General features: G+C 45.2%; 1 protein-coding gene and 1 pseudogene across 2 annotated transcripts in view; both read left to right on the forward strand.

The window, feature by feature from the left end:
- Window positions 1-15,346, forward strand: part of SUCLA2 (succinate-CoA ligase ADP-forming subunit beta) — a 196,533-nt gene that overhangs the window by 17,413 nt on the left and 163,774 nt on the right. For both annotated transcript variants that reach the window (XR_010213687.1, XM_063952800.1), the window contains exon 2: window positions 2,803-2,971. Coding sequence is in view for 1 of the 2 variants with exons in the window: in XM_063952800.1 (XP_063808870.1) it covers window positions 2,803-2,971 (169 nt within the window). In the remaining variant the exon portion in view is untranslated. The remainder of the gene's footprint in view (window positions 1-2,802; window positions 2,972-15,346) is intronic.
- Window positions 14,757-14,875, forward strand: LOC135051937 (5S ribosomal RNA; annotated as a pseudogene).

The raw sequence follows: 15,346 nt of genomic DNA on the forward strand, positions 1-15,346 counted from the left end.
AAATACAGGCCGATAAGGCAGACAGTGGGGAAAGTACTGGAAGGTATATTAAGGGATAGTGTTCAGGAGTATTTGGGGAGCTTAAACATAATTTGTGGGAACCAGCATGGGTTTGTGAGGGATAGGTCATGTCAAACTAACTTACATGTAATTAGCTTTTATGAAGAAGTGAGTGCAAACTTAGACATGGGAAATTCAGTGGATGTGGTCTTTTTGGATTTAGCGAAAGCCTTTGACACAGTACCTCACGCAAGGTTGATTCTCAAATTAAGAGAGCTTGGTCTTGGGAACACCGTTTGTACTTGGGTGGAAAATTGGTTCTAAAATAGGGAACAGCGAGCTGGATTAAAGAATTAAGTGGTGGACCTCGAAGTTCTGTACTAGGGCCTCTACTGTTTAACATATTTATAAATGACATAGGAGATGGTCTTGAGAGTAAAGTGTCCATTTTTGAAGATGACACTAAACTATGTAAGATAATTAAATCAGATCAGGATGTTGACTCTCTTTAAAGCGACCTAATTTAATTGGAGGTTTGGGCAACTAAGTGGTGCATGAGGTTTAATATAGAGAAATGTAAAGTTATGCATTTTGGAATAAAAAACAAATATGCAATCTACAAATTAAATGGGGTAATTCTTGGCAAAGCTGTAATGGAGAAAGATTTGGGGGTGCTCATTGACAGTAGACTAGGCAACAGTGCCCAATGTCAGGATGCAGCAGTAAAGGCAAATAAGGTATTAGCGTGCATAAAACGGGGAATAGAAACAAGGGATGCAAGTGTAATCCTCCCACTGTAGAAATCATTGGTACGACCGCATCTGGAATACTGTGTATAGTTCTGGGCACCACACTATAAAAAAGACATAGTAGCACTTGAAAAGGTCCAGAGAAGAGCCACAAAATAAAGTCTTATGGGGATATTCAAATGTTTGAAAAGTTGGTTGGGTGTTTTTTTTTCCCTGTCTATTATATAGGAAACAACAAACACAAAACTGACTCTTCAAACATTTGAATACCCCCCCCCCCCCCCCCATAGAGACATTGGATTACGAGGAAAGACTACCTAGGTTAGATATGTTTACACTGGAAAAAAGGCGTCTAAGAGGAGACATGATCAATATCTTCAAATACATCAAGGGACAATAACAAGGAACTTTTCAGGCGATTTACTTATCATCATGAGACCTGTACACAGGACGCAAGGTCACCCTCTAAGGTTAGAGGAGAGGAAGTATAACACCAAGCATAGGAATAGTTTCTTCACAGACAGGGCAGTAAGATTATGGAATTCACTGCCAGAAAAGGTTGTAATGTTGGACTCAATCAATGGATTTAAGAGAGGGTTGGATAAATTCTTAGCTGAAAACATCATCCAAGGATATAAATCTGTAATAATGATGTAATACATGGCTCTATAGGTTGAACTCGATGGACAATTGTCTTTTTTTTTTTTTTTTTAAGCCTCAACAACTATATTACTATGTAAAACATACCCAACCCGTTACATGAGTCCTTTCCTCTTGGTGGGATGGGACAATTTTGTCTGGGTTTTGAAAGATCTATTGTGTAGATCACACAGTGTACCATTGTTGACAGGTTATTTGATGTAATGTGGTACAAGAGTTAAGGGAAATAGCGAGACTGAGGGGTGGAAGAGACAGAGGGAATAATAAACTGAAGAATCCCGATCCGGGGAGCTGCCTTCAGGCTGGGAGGAGCAGCAACTTCTGCTAAATATCAGTGCACAAGTATACTGCAGAATAAAACTTAAGGAATTAAGTAAAACATGCAAAAAACACACAAAACAACTCTGGAACCAAGTAGGGGCTGGGCACAGGAACACTGGAGATGAGTGCTGATATGCTGGGGACGAAATCCACAGGCTGAAACTAGACCCAAGTCTCAAAGGCTCCTGCTGCAACTTGGAGCTATAACCAGCAAGGAGTGAGAGGCAGAGAACACATATGTATGATGTAGGAGCCAATGAAAGCACGGCACAGACAACCGCTTCTTAATTAAAAAATTCCCTGCAGCTGTGGCGCAGCACGTCCACAGCCTCCAGCCCTCACAGAGGAAACCTCTGGCTCCCCCGCTGCCTGGCAACACCGACCGCCGGGAGAACCCTAGTGTACCAGTTACCATGGAGCCGGCTGCTGGGGAGCGCTCTGGTCGTCGTCATGCCCGAATACACCAAACTTAGCCATGTAAAGCAGCTAGACCTGCCAAAGTCCTGGTTAGTGCCTCCAAATTACAGACTTTTTGCACATTACTGCTTGCCACGTCTTGAGGCTGTGAGCAGAAATGTGTCCACCTGTGTCATTCGTGCCTGGACTGAGCAACAATTTAATTTCTCAATCGGGTGTCCACTAATTAGTGCCGCTATAAAACACCTGAATTCCCCCCAGACGGTTAGGGGGACCGCCCGTACACATGCGGCGGCCGGCGGTGATTGACAGCTGAACTGTCCACGCCCGCCCAGTTCATGACGTCAGTCCCCGACGGATCGGGCAGTGTGTGTGCTCAACACACTGCCCGATCCGTCCATAGATATATCTGCAGATCAATTGATCTGCAGATATATCTATTAGTGTGTACCCACCTTTAGTCAGGTGTGATCACAAACAATGCAACCATGCCAGACCACCACCTTTTTTATATAAGAGACTGTGAACATATCTGATTATAAAACTTAGATCTATCCTGAAGGGTTTCAGTAACTTGTACCGTAGATATGCACCCACTTCTAGTCCAGGATATTAAGAATTGCCATATAGAGCTAATATTTTTCTCTCCTTTTAGGTTCTCAGCGGATTCCCTGGCCTGTTTGGGTTACAAGCACAGCAGCACAGAAACTTATCCCTGCATGAGTATCTCAGCATGGGTCTTCTTAAAGATGCAGGTATCGCCATACCAAAAGGTTATGTAGCAGAAACGCCGGAACAAGCTTTTACTGTTGCTAAAGAAATAGGTATGAATCCTGTTTACATACATAAATCTGTTAGTGTTATCTATTTCAAAGTCATCATAGGCTTTGTTTTATTAATATTTTTTTTTCTCTCTTATATGGGGGTGATTCAGTTGTTTTCCCCTGCGGCGGCTACCAGGGGGTGCAAAATTAAGCAATTCAATTGTTGCACCGTTTAGCTGCAGGTGACAAATCTCCTGATTTGCGGGAGCAAACGTGCTACATCAGAACTTTTAAGGTGATATTCACTTGATATTTGTGTCTGATCTCCCGTCCAATGTGACGGGAGATCGTGGGGGCGATATTCCATATATTTTTTTTTTTTTTGCTCTCAACGCGCCCATAGAGGCATAATAAAGTATAAAGCAGCTAAACCTGATCAAAGTGCTGGGTACATTTGCGAAAAGTGCAGTTTGGGGGCACAAAAAGGTCACTTTTAGCGCATTTCAGCTCGCAACACCCAGGGGGTGTGAGCTGAAATACAGATGCTGGTAGACTTTTGTACCCGAACGGAGCTACAATTGAATATCTCCACTTGGGCGCCATTTGCTGGCTGACGGCATAAAAAGTATTGAATATCGCCGTTGGCGTCCAGCAGGACTTTAGACTGGTTTAGCCAGTTTTCACATGGTCGACTAAACACAATTGAATTGTGACTGTTATTTGAGCATCTAAATATCCTGTTTAGACTGTAAAACTAGACACCCAAGAACAATTGAATTGCCACTATAAAATGTTTTTCCACTTCAACATTATATTAAGGAAAATATTGCTTAGAACAGTGGTTCTCAAAATGTGTGCTTAGGCACACTGGGGGCACTTGCAGGGGTGCATTGGATTGATGGTCCAGGACCAAGTGGACACTAGATAAGGACCCAGTGGACAGTAGATAAACAGAGCTTTGCTTGGGTTGTGTAGCCTAATAACTATGATTCATAATGAAGAATGACCAGCTTAAAAATGTGTCCGTGTGTACTTATGATAAGAGCAGTCATGCTGCATTCACTGTGCATGACATTATGCACACTGACTGTACTGTGTTTGGGCACAATGGTTGCTCAGTGGTCAGCAATGTTACCTCATAGTGCTGGCGTCATGAATTTGATTCCCACTCAGGTCCCTGTCTGTATGAAGTTTGTATGCTTTTTCCGTGTATGTTTGGTTTTCCTCCAATCCAAAACACATGCTGGTAGGGCAATTGGCTTCTTACATAAAAAAAATAACCATTGTGTAGGTGATAGCGAGTATAGATTGTAAAGCCGAGTACACACTAAACGAGTCCCCACCGACGCTGATATTGACGGCGGTGGGGTGCCGGCATCGGCAAGTGCATACACATTTGCCGATGCCAGCGGGAAGAAAGCGACGGCGGGAGGAATGACGCCCATGCTGCCGATTTGTTAACGAGGACCTCCCTCGTCTGTACATCTATACATGTTTAGACGAGGGAGGGGGTTGTTAACGACATTGGGACTAATTCAGACCTGATCGCTGCTGTGTGTTTTCGCACAGTAGCCCATGGAGTGTACACCGTGAACGAGATTGTAAAAGATCTTGCTCGGATTGGCCCTTCTGAATGACATCTTTTTACTTTGTCTAGTGTGTATGGGGCTTAAGATCCGCTATGGCAGGCACAGATGTTAATGACTAGAACGTTCTCTATAAAGTGCTACATAATGGGCCTAATTCAGCAAGGATTGCAAATCGGCAAAATTAGCAAAAAAAGCGTAAAAACGCAAATTCTGCAACTTAAATAGCAAAAACTGAGAAATAAAACAATTTCTGAGACTTAGCAAAAACTGCGTAAGCACTACGAAAAGACTAGCAAAAACTACGATCAGGAGCGTGTTGTGGGCGTATGCTGATGGACGGTGCATTCACAATTTTTACAACAGATCGCACATTTCTGATGTGCAGTTTCTGAGTGACTACAGGTCTACCTAAAAAATTGCGGAAGCTGACCTCAGTTGTAGACTGCGTGTATACTGCAATCACTGCTTCATTACACCCAGCTGAAGAAGCTCACACCTCCGAACACAAATCACTTCAATCAGCTGTATTGGAACTTAAGGGCCCTACACATGTAAAGATCCGCCGCCGAGCTGCCTGACGGCGGATACGGGCGACCCGGCGGCGGGGGGGCAGTGACGGGGGGAGTTAAGTTTCTTCACTCCGCCCGGCTCCATTGAAGTGCAAGCAAATATGGACGAGATCGTCCATATTGGCCTGCATGCACAGCCGACGGGGCACCAGCGATGGGCCGCGCATCGTTCATCGCTGGTGACTCCACACTCAAAGATATGAACGTTATCTCGTTCAATAATGAACGAGATCGTTCATATCTTTGAGGAATATCGGCCAGTGTGTAGGGCCTATTAGAAACATGTAAGGTATTGTTTAACTCTGTAACACGTTGATTGTGAAAATATGTTACTAACCGATTTGTGTATACACTTAGTAACAATCAAGGTTTTACAACCACACTATTTGATAGAAGCAAATGTAAAATGACCTTTACAAGCATTTTGCTTAGTAGTATCTGCTGAATGACATTTAGCTACCTAACTTTTTATTTTTTTTAAACAACCAACATTTTTTTGTTAAACAAAACATACCCATATACATTTTTTTTTACTTATTATTTGTGCGCCACACACATAAACATATGTTGAAGAACAGCAACACCATCTTTTTATTTTCAAGTTTTGCTAATTCTGCTCCATTTGTATACTTATTGGAACAAATATTTACACATAATTCCTTAAGGTCTGTACACATTAGACGATGTCTCTCTGTGAGCGATGTCGTCTAATGTTTCCCCTCCCGGGCTGGCCGGTCGGCGGCCGACTGTAAACACTGAACGATATGACCGCTCATATTGTTCAGTGACGTCATGCCTCCGCCAGCCGTGCATGCAGGTCGTGTACGACAGTCCAGATCCTGCATGCATGCACTGGCGACAGCGACGATCGTTGCCAGCCCGCGGGGCCGCGCATCGGTCGTCGCTGGCAGCATACACACTTGCCGATAAAATGAGCGACGTCGCTCATTTTCCCCCTCCCTGACCGACGTCGCTCATTTTATTGGCAAGTGTGTATGGGCCTTTAAAGTAAGGTATGTAAATAAAAGCAAAGAAACAATAATATGTAATGTTTGACCACTTCACAATAAAAAAAACAAACACTTTTTTTTGGGGGGGGGGGGGGGATAAAAATGCTACTGTTTCCGAATTAAAATATTTTGACTCCAAAAAAAGTGTGTTTGTTAAAACATATACCAATAATTGCTGTTGTGTAGGGTTTAGAGGCTAGAATTCACACACTCTCTCTAGTTGAATATATTTGAACACTGTTATGGGCATTAGTCAATGTTTGAAGAAAAACACTATGGTGTCTTTAAGATAAGTGCTAAATTACCACAAGATCAATTGACCAATTAAGTGATGATTGAATTGATTTACAATTGTTGAGTAGTTTCTTTAATTTGGGTGCAGGAAAGTAGGTTGTGCAATTTTTTAAAGGGAAAACACTGTTGGCAAAAAATGCAACATCAGAAACATGTATGCAAAAATTGCGATTATTAGGATGGTTTTCGCAATATTTGCACATATCACAAGGCCACCTTCTTTTTGTTAAATTAAATTAGTGTTGCAGTTTTTCCGTTTGGGCATTCTTTCGCAATTTTGCTTTTGCTCGCAATTTTTCCTAATTTGTAATTTTTGCAATCCTTACTGAATTTGCCCCAATGTTTGTGTGCTACATAAATAACTGCTAATGAATAAAAATAGCTCTAGTGAATTGTTACTTACTAAAAGTAAGTAGGAAGCTTTTCAGTATTATTCCTTAGTGTTCCAGTGATCCCCCATTTTCAGTATTATTCCTTAGTGTCCCAGTGATTCCCCAATATAAGTTGGCAGGCTTTATATCCGATAGTTCTCCTTGGGTCTGCGAGTGCTGTAACCTCCTTAACAGGCTGTGCAATTACCATCTGCAGTGATAAACCTGAAGCCACAGGACTGTGCTGCAGGTCACAGCTGATATTTACTGTACAGCTTGAGTCCTACAGCACCAACAACTGCTGTCTTGACTTCAAGTATTTATTTCTGTCCACCTTCACTGACCATTTCTTTTTTTGTAGCTCTATAATGACAATAATTACACATGCTGGGAGTTGGTACCTAAGCCTCTCCTTCCATTATTTGAAAGGACACTTTCATCATCTTAAAATGCCCCAGTTGGAAGTGCTGTAGGTTGTCATGCATTTACTTGTCCTATTATATACTGTACTCGGTGCCAAATATTACTGAAAGGGCATAACCAGGCAGGTATCGATTTTCTTATTTTCTTACTCAAGCAGGGAATAACATTTAAGTTGTTTTTCCATTAATATACATAAAATGGGAACAAAATGGACAAGAAAAAACTAATTCCATACTTTGTAATATTTTATTTAGAAAAGTAAAAATGTTTGCACATCCCTTCTGTATATAATAATACATATTGTAATAATTTATTGTTTCTCTGACGTCCTAGTGGATGCTGGGAACTCCGTAAGGACCATGGGGAATAGCGGCTCCGCAGGAGACTGGGCACAAAAAGTAAAAGCTTTAGACTAGCTGGTGTGCACTGGCTCCTCCCCCTATGACCCTCCTCCAAGCCTCAGTTAGATTTTTGTGCCCGAACGAGAAGGGTGCAAGCTAGGTGGCTCTCCTGAGCTGCTTAGAAGTAAAAGTTTAAATAGGTTTTTTATTTTCAGTGAGTCCTGCTGGCAACAGGTTCACTGCATCGTGGGACTAAGGGGAGAAGAAGCGAACTCACCTGACTGCAGAGTGGATTGGGCTTCTTGGCTACTGGACATTAGCTCCAGAGGGACGATCACAGGTTCAGCCTGGATGGGTCCCGGAGCCGCGCCGCCGGCCCCCTTACAGAGCCAGAAGAGCGAAAAGATCCGGAGAAAGCGGCGGCAGAAGACGTTCCTGTCTTCAAATAAGGTAGCGCACAGCACTGCAGCTGTGCGCCATTGCTCTCAGCACACTTCACACTCCGGTCACTGAGGGTGCAGGGCGCTGGGGGGGAGCGCCCTGAGACGCAATAAAAACGATATAAAAACCTTATATGGCTAAAAAAAATGCATCACATATAGCTCCTGGGCTATATGGATGCATTTATCCCCTGCCAGTTTCCTGAAAAAAGCGGGAGAAAAGGCCGCCGTGAAGGGGGCGGAGCCTTTCTCCTCAGCACACAAGCGCCATTTTCTTTCACAGCTCCGCTGGAAGGACGGCTCCCTGACTCTCCCCTGCAGTCCTGCACTACAGAAACAGGGTAAAACAGAGAGGGGGGCACTATTGGCAGCTAATATATAAATACAGCAGCTATAACAGGGAGTAACACTTATATAAGGTTATCCCTGTATATATATAGCGCTCTGGAGTGTGCTGGCAAACTCTCCCTCTGTCTCCCCAAAGGGCTAGTGGGGTCCTGTCCTCTATCAGAGCATTCCCTGTGTGTGTGCTGGGTGTCGGTACGATTGTGTCGACATGTATGAGGAGAAAAATGATGTGGAAGCAGAGCAATTGCCTGTGTTAGTGATGTCACCCCCTAGGGAGTCGACACCTGACTGGATGGTAGTAATTAAAGAATTACGTGACAATGTCAGCACTTTGCAAAAAACTGTTGACGACATGAGACAGCCGACAAATCAATTAGTGCCTGTTCAGGCGTCTCAGACACCGTCAGGGGCGCTAAAACGCCCGTTACCTCAGATGGTCGACACAGACCCTGACACAGATACTGAATCCAGTGTCGACGGTGACGAGACAAACGTAATGTCCAGTAGGGCCACACGTTACATGATCACGGCAATAAAGGAGGCATTGAACATTTCTGACACTACAAGTACCACAAAAAAGGGTATTATGTGGGGTGTGAAAAAACTACCAGTGGTTTTTCCTGAGTCAGATGAATTAAATGAGGTGTGTGATAAAGCGTGGGTTTCCCCCGATAAAAAACTGCTGATTTCTAATAAATTATTGGCACTATACCCTTTCCCGCCAGAGGTTAGGGCACATTGGGAAACACCCCCTAGGGTAGATAAGGCGCTCACACGCTTATCAAAACAAGTGGCGTTACCGTCTCCTGATACGGCCGCTCTCAAGGAACCAGCTGATAGAAGGCTGGAAAATATCTAAAAGGTATATACACACATACCGGTGTTATACTGCGACCAGCGATCGCCTCAGCCTGGATGTGCAGCGCTGGAGTGGCTTGGTCGGATTCCCTGACTGAAAATATTGATACCCTGGATAGGGACAGTATATTATTAACTATAGAGCATTTAAAGGATGCATTACTATATATGCGAGATGCACAGAGGGATATTTGCACCCTGGCATCTAGAGTAAGTGCGATGTCCATTTCTGCCAGAAGAACGTTATGGACGCGACAGTGGTCAGGTGATGCGGATTCCAAACGACATATGGAAGTATTGCCGTATAAAGGGGAGGAGTTATTTGGGGTCGGTCTATCGGACCTGGTGGCCACGGCAACGGCTGGAAAATCCACCTTTTTACCCCAGGTCACCTCTCAGCAGAAAAAGACACCGTCTTTTCAAACCCAGTCCTTTCGTCCCTATAAGGCCAAGAGGGAAAAAGGCCGCTCGTTCCTGCCCCGGGGCAGAGGAAGGGGAAAAAGACTGCACCATGCAGCCTCTTCCCAGGAGCAGAAGCCCTCCCCCGCTTCTGCCAAGTCCTCAGCATGACGCTGGGGCTCTGCAAGCAGACTCGGGCACGGTGGGGGGCCGTCTCAAGAATTTCAGCGCGCAGTGGGCTCACTCGCAAGTGGACCCCTGGATCCTGCAGGTAGTATCACAGGGGTACAAATTGGAATTCGAGACGTCTCCCCCTCGCCGGTTCCTGAAGTCTGCTCTACCAACGTCCCCCTCCGACAGGGAGGCAGTATTGGAAGCTATTCACAAGCTGTATTCCCAGCAGGTGATAATCAAGGTACCCCTCCTACAACAGGGAAAGGGGTATTATTCCACGCTGTTTGTGGTACCGAAGCCGGACGGCTCGGTGAGACCAATTTTAAATCTAAAATCTTTGAACACTTACATAAAAAGGTTCAAATTCAAGATGGAGTCACTCAGAGCAGTGATAGCGAACCTGGAAGAAGGGGACTATATGGTATCTCTAGACATCAAGGATGCTTATCTCCATGTCCCAATCTACCCTTCTCACCAAGGGTACCTCAGGTTTGTAATACAAAACTGTCATTATCAGTTTCAGACGCTGCCGTTTGGATTGTCCACGGCACCACGGGTCTTTACCAAGGTAATGGCCGAAATGATGATTCTTCTTCGAAGAAAAGGCGTATTAATTATCCCTTACTTGGACGATCTCCTGATAAGGGCAAGGTCCAGGGAACAGTTAGAGGTCGGAGTAGCACTATCTCAGGTAGTGCTACGTCAGCACGGGTGGATTCTAAATATCCCAAAATCACAGCTGATTCCAACAACACGTCTACTGTTCCTAGGGATGATTCTGGACACAGTCCAGAAAAAGGTGTTTCTCCCGGAGGAGAAGGCCAGGGAGTTATCCGAGCTAGTCAGGAACCTCCTAAAACCAGGACAAGTGTCAGTGCATCAGTGCACGAGAGTCCTGGGAAGCGATTCCATTCGGAAGATTCCATGCAAGAACTTTTCAGTGGGATCTGCTGGACAAATGGTCCGGATCGCATCTTCAGATGCATCAGCGGATAACCCTATCTCCAAGGACAAGGGTATCTCTCCTGTGGTGGTTACAGAAGGCTCATCTTCTAGAGGGCCGCAGATTCGGCATTCAGGATTGGATGCTGGTAACCACGGATGCCAGCCTGAGAGGCTGGGGAGCAGTCACACAGGGAAGAAATTTCCAGGGCTTGTGGTCAAGCATGGAAACGTCTCTTTACATAAATATCCTAGAGCTAAGGGCCATTTACATACAATGCCCTAAGTCAAGCAAGGCCTCTGCTTCAGGGTCAACCGGTATTGATCCAGTCGGACAACATCACGGCTGTCGCCCACGTAAACAGACAGGGCGGCACAAGAAGCAGGAGGGCAATGGCAGAAGCTGCAAGGATTCTCCGCTGGGCGGAAAATCATGTGACAGCACTGTCAGCAGTGTTCATTCCGGGAGTGGACAACTGGGAAGCAGACTTCCTCAGCAGACACGACCTCCACCCGGGGGAGTGGGGACTTCATCCAGAAGTCTTCCAAGTGATTGTAAACCGTTGGGAAAAACCAAAGGTGGACATGATGGCGTCCCGTCTCAACAAGAAACTGGACAGATATTGCGCCAGGTCAAGGGACCCTCAGGCAATAGCGGTGGACGCTCTGGTAACTCCGTGGGTGTTCCAGTCGGTATATGTGTTCCCTCCTCTTCCTCTCATACCAAAAGTACTGAGAATCATAAGAAGGAGAGGAGTAAGAACGATACTCGTGGCTCCGGATTGGCCAAGAAGAACTTGGTACCCGGAGCTGCAAGAGATGCTCACGGAGGACCCGTGGCCTCTACCTCTAAGGAAGGACCTGCTCCAGCAGGGACCTTGTCTGTTCCAAGACTTACCGCGGCTGCGTTTGACGGCATGGCGGTTGAACGCCGGATCCTGAAGGAAAAAGGCATTCCAGATGAAGTCATCCCTACCCTGATCAAGGCCAGGAAGGATGTAACTGCAAAACATTATCATCGCATTTGGCGAAAATATGTTGCGTGGTGTGAGGCCAAGAAGGCCCCTACGGAGGAATTTCAACTGGGTCGTTTCCTACATTTCCTGCAAGCAGGATTGTCTATGGGCCTAAAATTAGGATCCATTAAGGTTCAAATTTCGGCCCTGTCGATCTTCTTCCAGAAAGAACTGGCTTCAGTGCCTGAAGTTCAGACGTTTGTCAAAGGGGTACTGCATATACAGCCTCCTTTTGTGCCTCCAGTGGCACCTTGGGATCTCAATGTAGTTTTAGGGTTCCTAAAATCACATTGGTTTGAACCACTTGCCACAGTGGATTTGAAATATCTCACATGGAAAGTGGTAATGCTGTTGGCCCTGGCTTCAGCCAGGCGCGTATCAGAATTGGCGGCTTTATCCTATAAAAGCCCTTACCTGATATTTCATTCGGATAGGGCGGAATTGAGGACTCGTCCTCAATTTCTCCCTAAGGTGGTTTCAGCGTTTCACATGAATCAACCTATTGTGGTACCTGTGGCTACTAGGGACTTGGAGGACTCCAAGTTGCTGGACGTAGTCAGGGCCCTGAAAATATATGTTTCCAGGACGGCTGGAGTCAGAAAATCTGACTCGCTGTTTATACTGTATGCACCCAACAAGCTGGGTGCTCATGCTTCTAAGCAGACGATTGCTCGTTGGATTTGTAGTACAATTCAACTTGCACATTCTGTGGCAGGCCTGCCACAGCCAAAATCTGTAAAAGCCCATTCCACAAGGAAGGTGGGCTCATCTTGGGCGGCTGCCCGAGGGGTCTCGGCTTTACAACTTTGCCGAGCAGCTACTTGGTCAGGGGCAAACACGTTTGCTAAATTCTACAAATTTGATACCCTGGCTGAGGAGGACCTGGAGTTCTCTCATTCGGTGCTGCAGAGTCATCCGCACTCTCCCGCCCGTTTGGGAGCTTTGGTATAATCCCCATGGTCCTTACGGAGTTCCCAGCATCCACTAGGACGTCAGAGAAAATAAGAATTTACTTACCGATAATTCTATTTCTCATAGTCCGTAGTGGATGCTGGGCGCCCATCCCAAGTGCGGATTGTCTGCAATACTTGTATATAGTTATTGTTACAAACAAATCGGGTTGTTTATTGTTGGAAGCCATCTTTTCAGAGGCTCTTACGGTTATCATACTGTTAACTGGGTTCAGATCACGAGTTGTACGGTGTGATTGGTGTGGCTGGTATGAGTCTTACCCGGGATTCAAGATCCTTCCTTATTATGTACGCTCGTCCGGGCACAGTATCTTAACTGAGGCTTGGAGGAGGGTCATAGGGGGAGGAGCCAGTGCACACCAGCTAGTCTAAAGCTTTTACTTTTTGTGCCCAGTCTCCTGCGGAGCCGCTATTCCCCATGGTCCTTACGGAGTTCCCAGCATCCACTACGGACTATGAGAAATAGAATTATCGGTAAGTAAATTCTTATTTTCTGAAGCATGCACTAACTGTGCTCTATAGTGCAGAAAAATGCACACACCCTTTGAAATAGTTGATTTCCAAAGTCAATATTTTCTGAGTCCTTTGGCCGTAGTAGAGCAAGAAGCAGATAAGTTGTACATTTACAAACCATTACTTCACTGCTATTCATTGCAGTTCTATATTTCTCTTACGTCCTAGACTAGAGGATGCTCGAGTCCATTTTAGTACCATGGGGTATAGACGGTTCCACAGGAGCCTTCGGCACTTTAAGACTTTTCAACAGTGTGAACTGGCTCCTCCCTCTATGCCCCTCCTCCAGACCCCAGTTTAAAAAATGTGCCCAGGAGACTGGATGCACACTAGTGGAGCTCTACAGAGCTTTGCTGGAAAAAAGACTTTCTTAGGTTTTTTATTTTACAGGGAAGCTGCTGGCAACAGCTTCCCTGCTTCGTGGGACTTAGGGGGGGAAGTAGGAACCAATTGGTTAATGGTCTGCTTCCGCTGACAGGACACCATTAGCTCCTGAAGGGTACTGAACACAGTCCAAGCCTGGCCAGCGTTCACTCCCACAGCACTGCCGCCACCCCCTAACAGAGCCAGAAGTCAAAAGGCTGGTGAGTATATTACCGGATTCCTGCAGAGAGGGGATCCTCCGGTCATCGTTGGCGGCATACAGGTACACGCGCAGCGCGCGCCATGTCTCTCAGCACAAGGGTGCAGAGCGCGGGGGGGGGTGCTCTGAGGGCATGTTTTAAAACCTTACTCTCACTGGCAAAATGGGTACATACATGTACAGCCGCTGATGTGCCATACCCAGCCAGTATAAATATTACATTGCTGAGGCTGAAGGGCGGGGCTTCTCCTCAGACTTGCCAGAACACTCACTGGGTTCCATTTTCTCCTGCAGAAGCTCCTGAACGCTGTTTCTCCTCATGACAATGCTGATACAAGTACAGGGTGTTATAGAAGGGGCAGAGAATGTTCATTATAATTAGGTCTGTGGGCCTATTATTGCTATATGCGCTGTAAGTAGGTAATATTTCCACAATTCACAATAAGGCACAGTGTGTGGACTGGCAAATCCCTCTGTGTGTCTCTCTGACAGACTTTAGTGTGGGTCTGTCCCCAATAGCTTCCCTGTGTGATAGGTGTGTGTGTGTGTGTGTGTGTGTGTGTACAAGTGTGTAACATGTCAGACATTGGGGAGGGTTCTTCCCAGGTAGAACCCATTTTAGATGCACAAGAGGGTAATGTGGTGGCCCTTCCCTCTCAGAAGAAGCCAGAGTGGGTGAGAATGTTGCAAAAGAATATGTCAATGCTTGCAAAGACAGGTACGGTAATGGATAGTACCCACTTCCCACCAGTCACCAACTGAATGCACTGTATAGATTATTTGTAAGTGATCAGCTCAGAGGGTCTTGAGCGATTGTATAAACAGAGTATGCATACACAAAATATGGGGATATTATGGAGAGAGATGAAATAAAGTGGTGATACTGCTGTTGGCGTCAGATAACGCACATTTAATGTAGAAAGCAGATCCACACCTTTGTGACCAAGTGTCACATCTTTTCTCTTATATAGGTGCACTCTCATTGGCGTCCAACTCACCCATTTGTCTACTACCATACCACACTGCCAGTTCCCAATCTCGTCCGATCTTGGAAGCTATACAGTGTTGGGCTGGGTCAGTACCTGAGGTGGAGACTCACAGGGAATACCCAGTGTAGTAGACGCTTCATCTCTGTGATGTGCGTTATCTGACGCCAACAGCAGTATCACCACTTTATTTCATCTCTCTCCATAATATCCCCATATTTTGTGTATGCATACTCTGTTTATACAATCGCTCAAGACCCTCTGAGCTGATCACTTACAAATAATCTATACAGTGCATTCAGTTGGTGACTGGTGGGAAGTGGGTACTGTCTCACTATCCATTACCGTACCTGTCCAACTTTCTCATATTGGACAATTGACCATAATTTGGTCTCAACAATACAGATTTTTCTGTACTTGTTGGGTGGAAACGGATGTAGAATAGCAAAGTGTCTACAGCCTTCCTTATCACATCTTGTGAGATAGGACCAGAACATTCCTTCATTTTTTCACAATCCCCTCTAGAGGAGAAAAAAATCTTTCAATTTAATATACTTTTTAAATCACATTCATTCTTTGGATCCTATATTGTACTATGGGTAATCATG

Source organism: Pseudophryne corroboree, chromosome 2 (assembly GCF_028390025.1).
Source record: "Pseudophryne corroboree isolate aPseCor3 chromosome 2, aPseCor3.hap2, whole genome shotgun sequence".
Lineage (NCBI taxonomy): Eukaryota > Metazoa > Chordata > Amphibia > Anura > Myobatrachidae > Pseudophryne > Pseudophryne corroboree.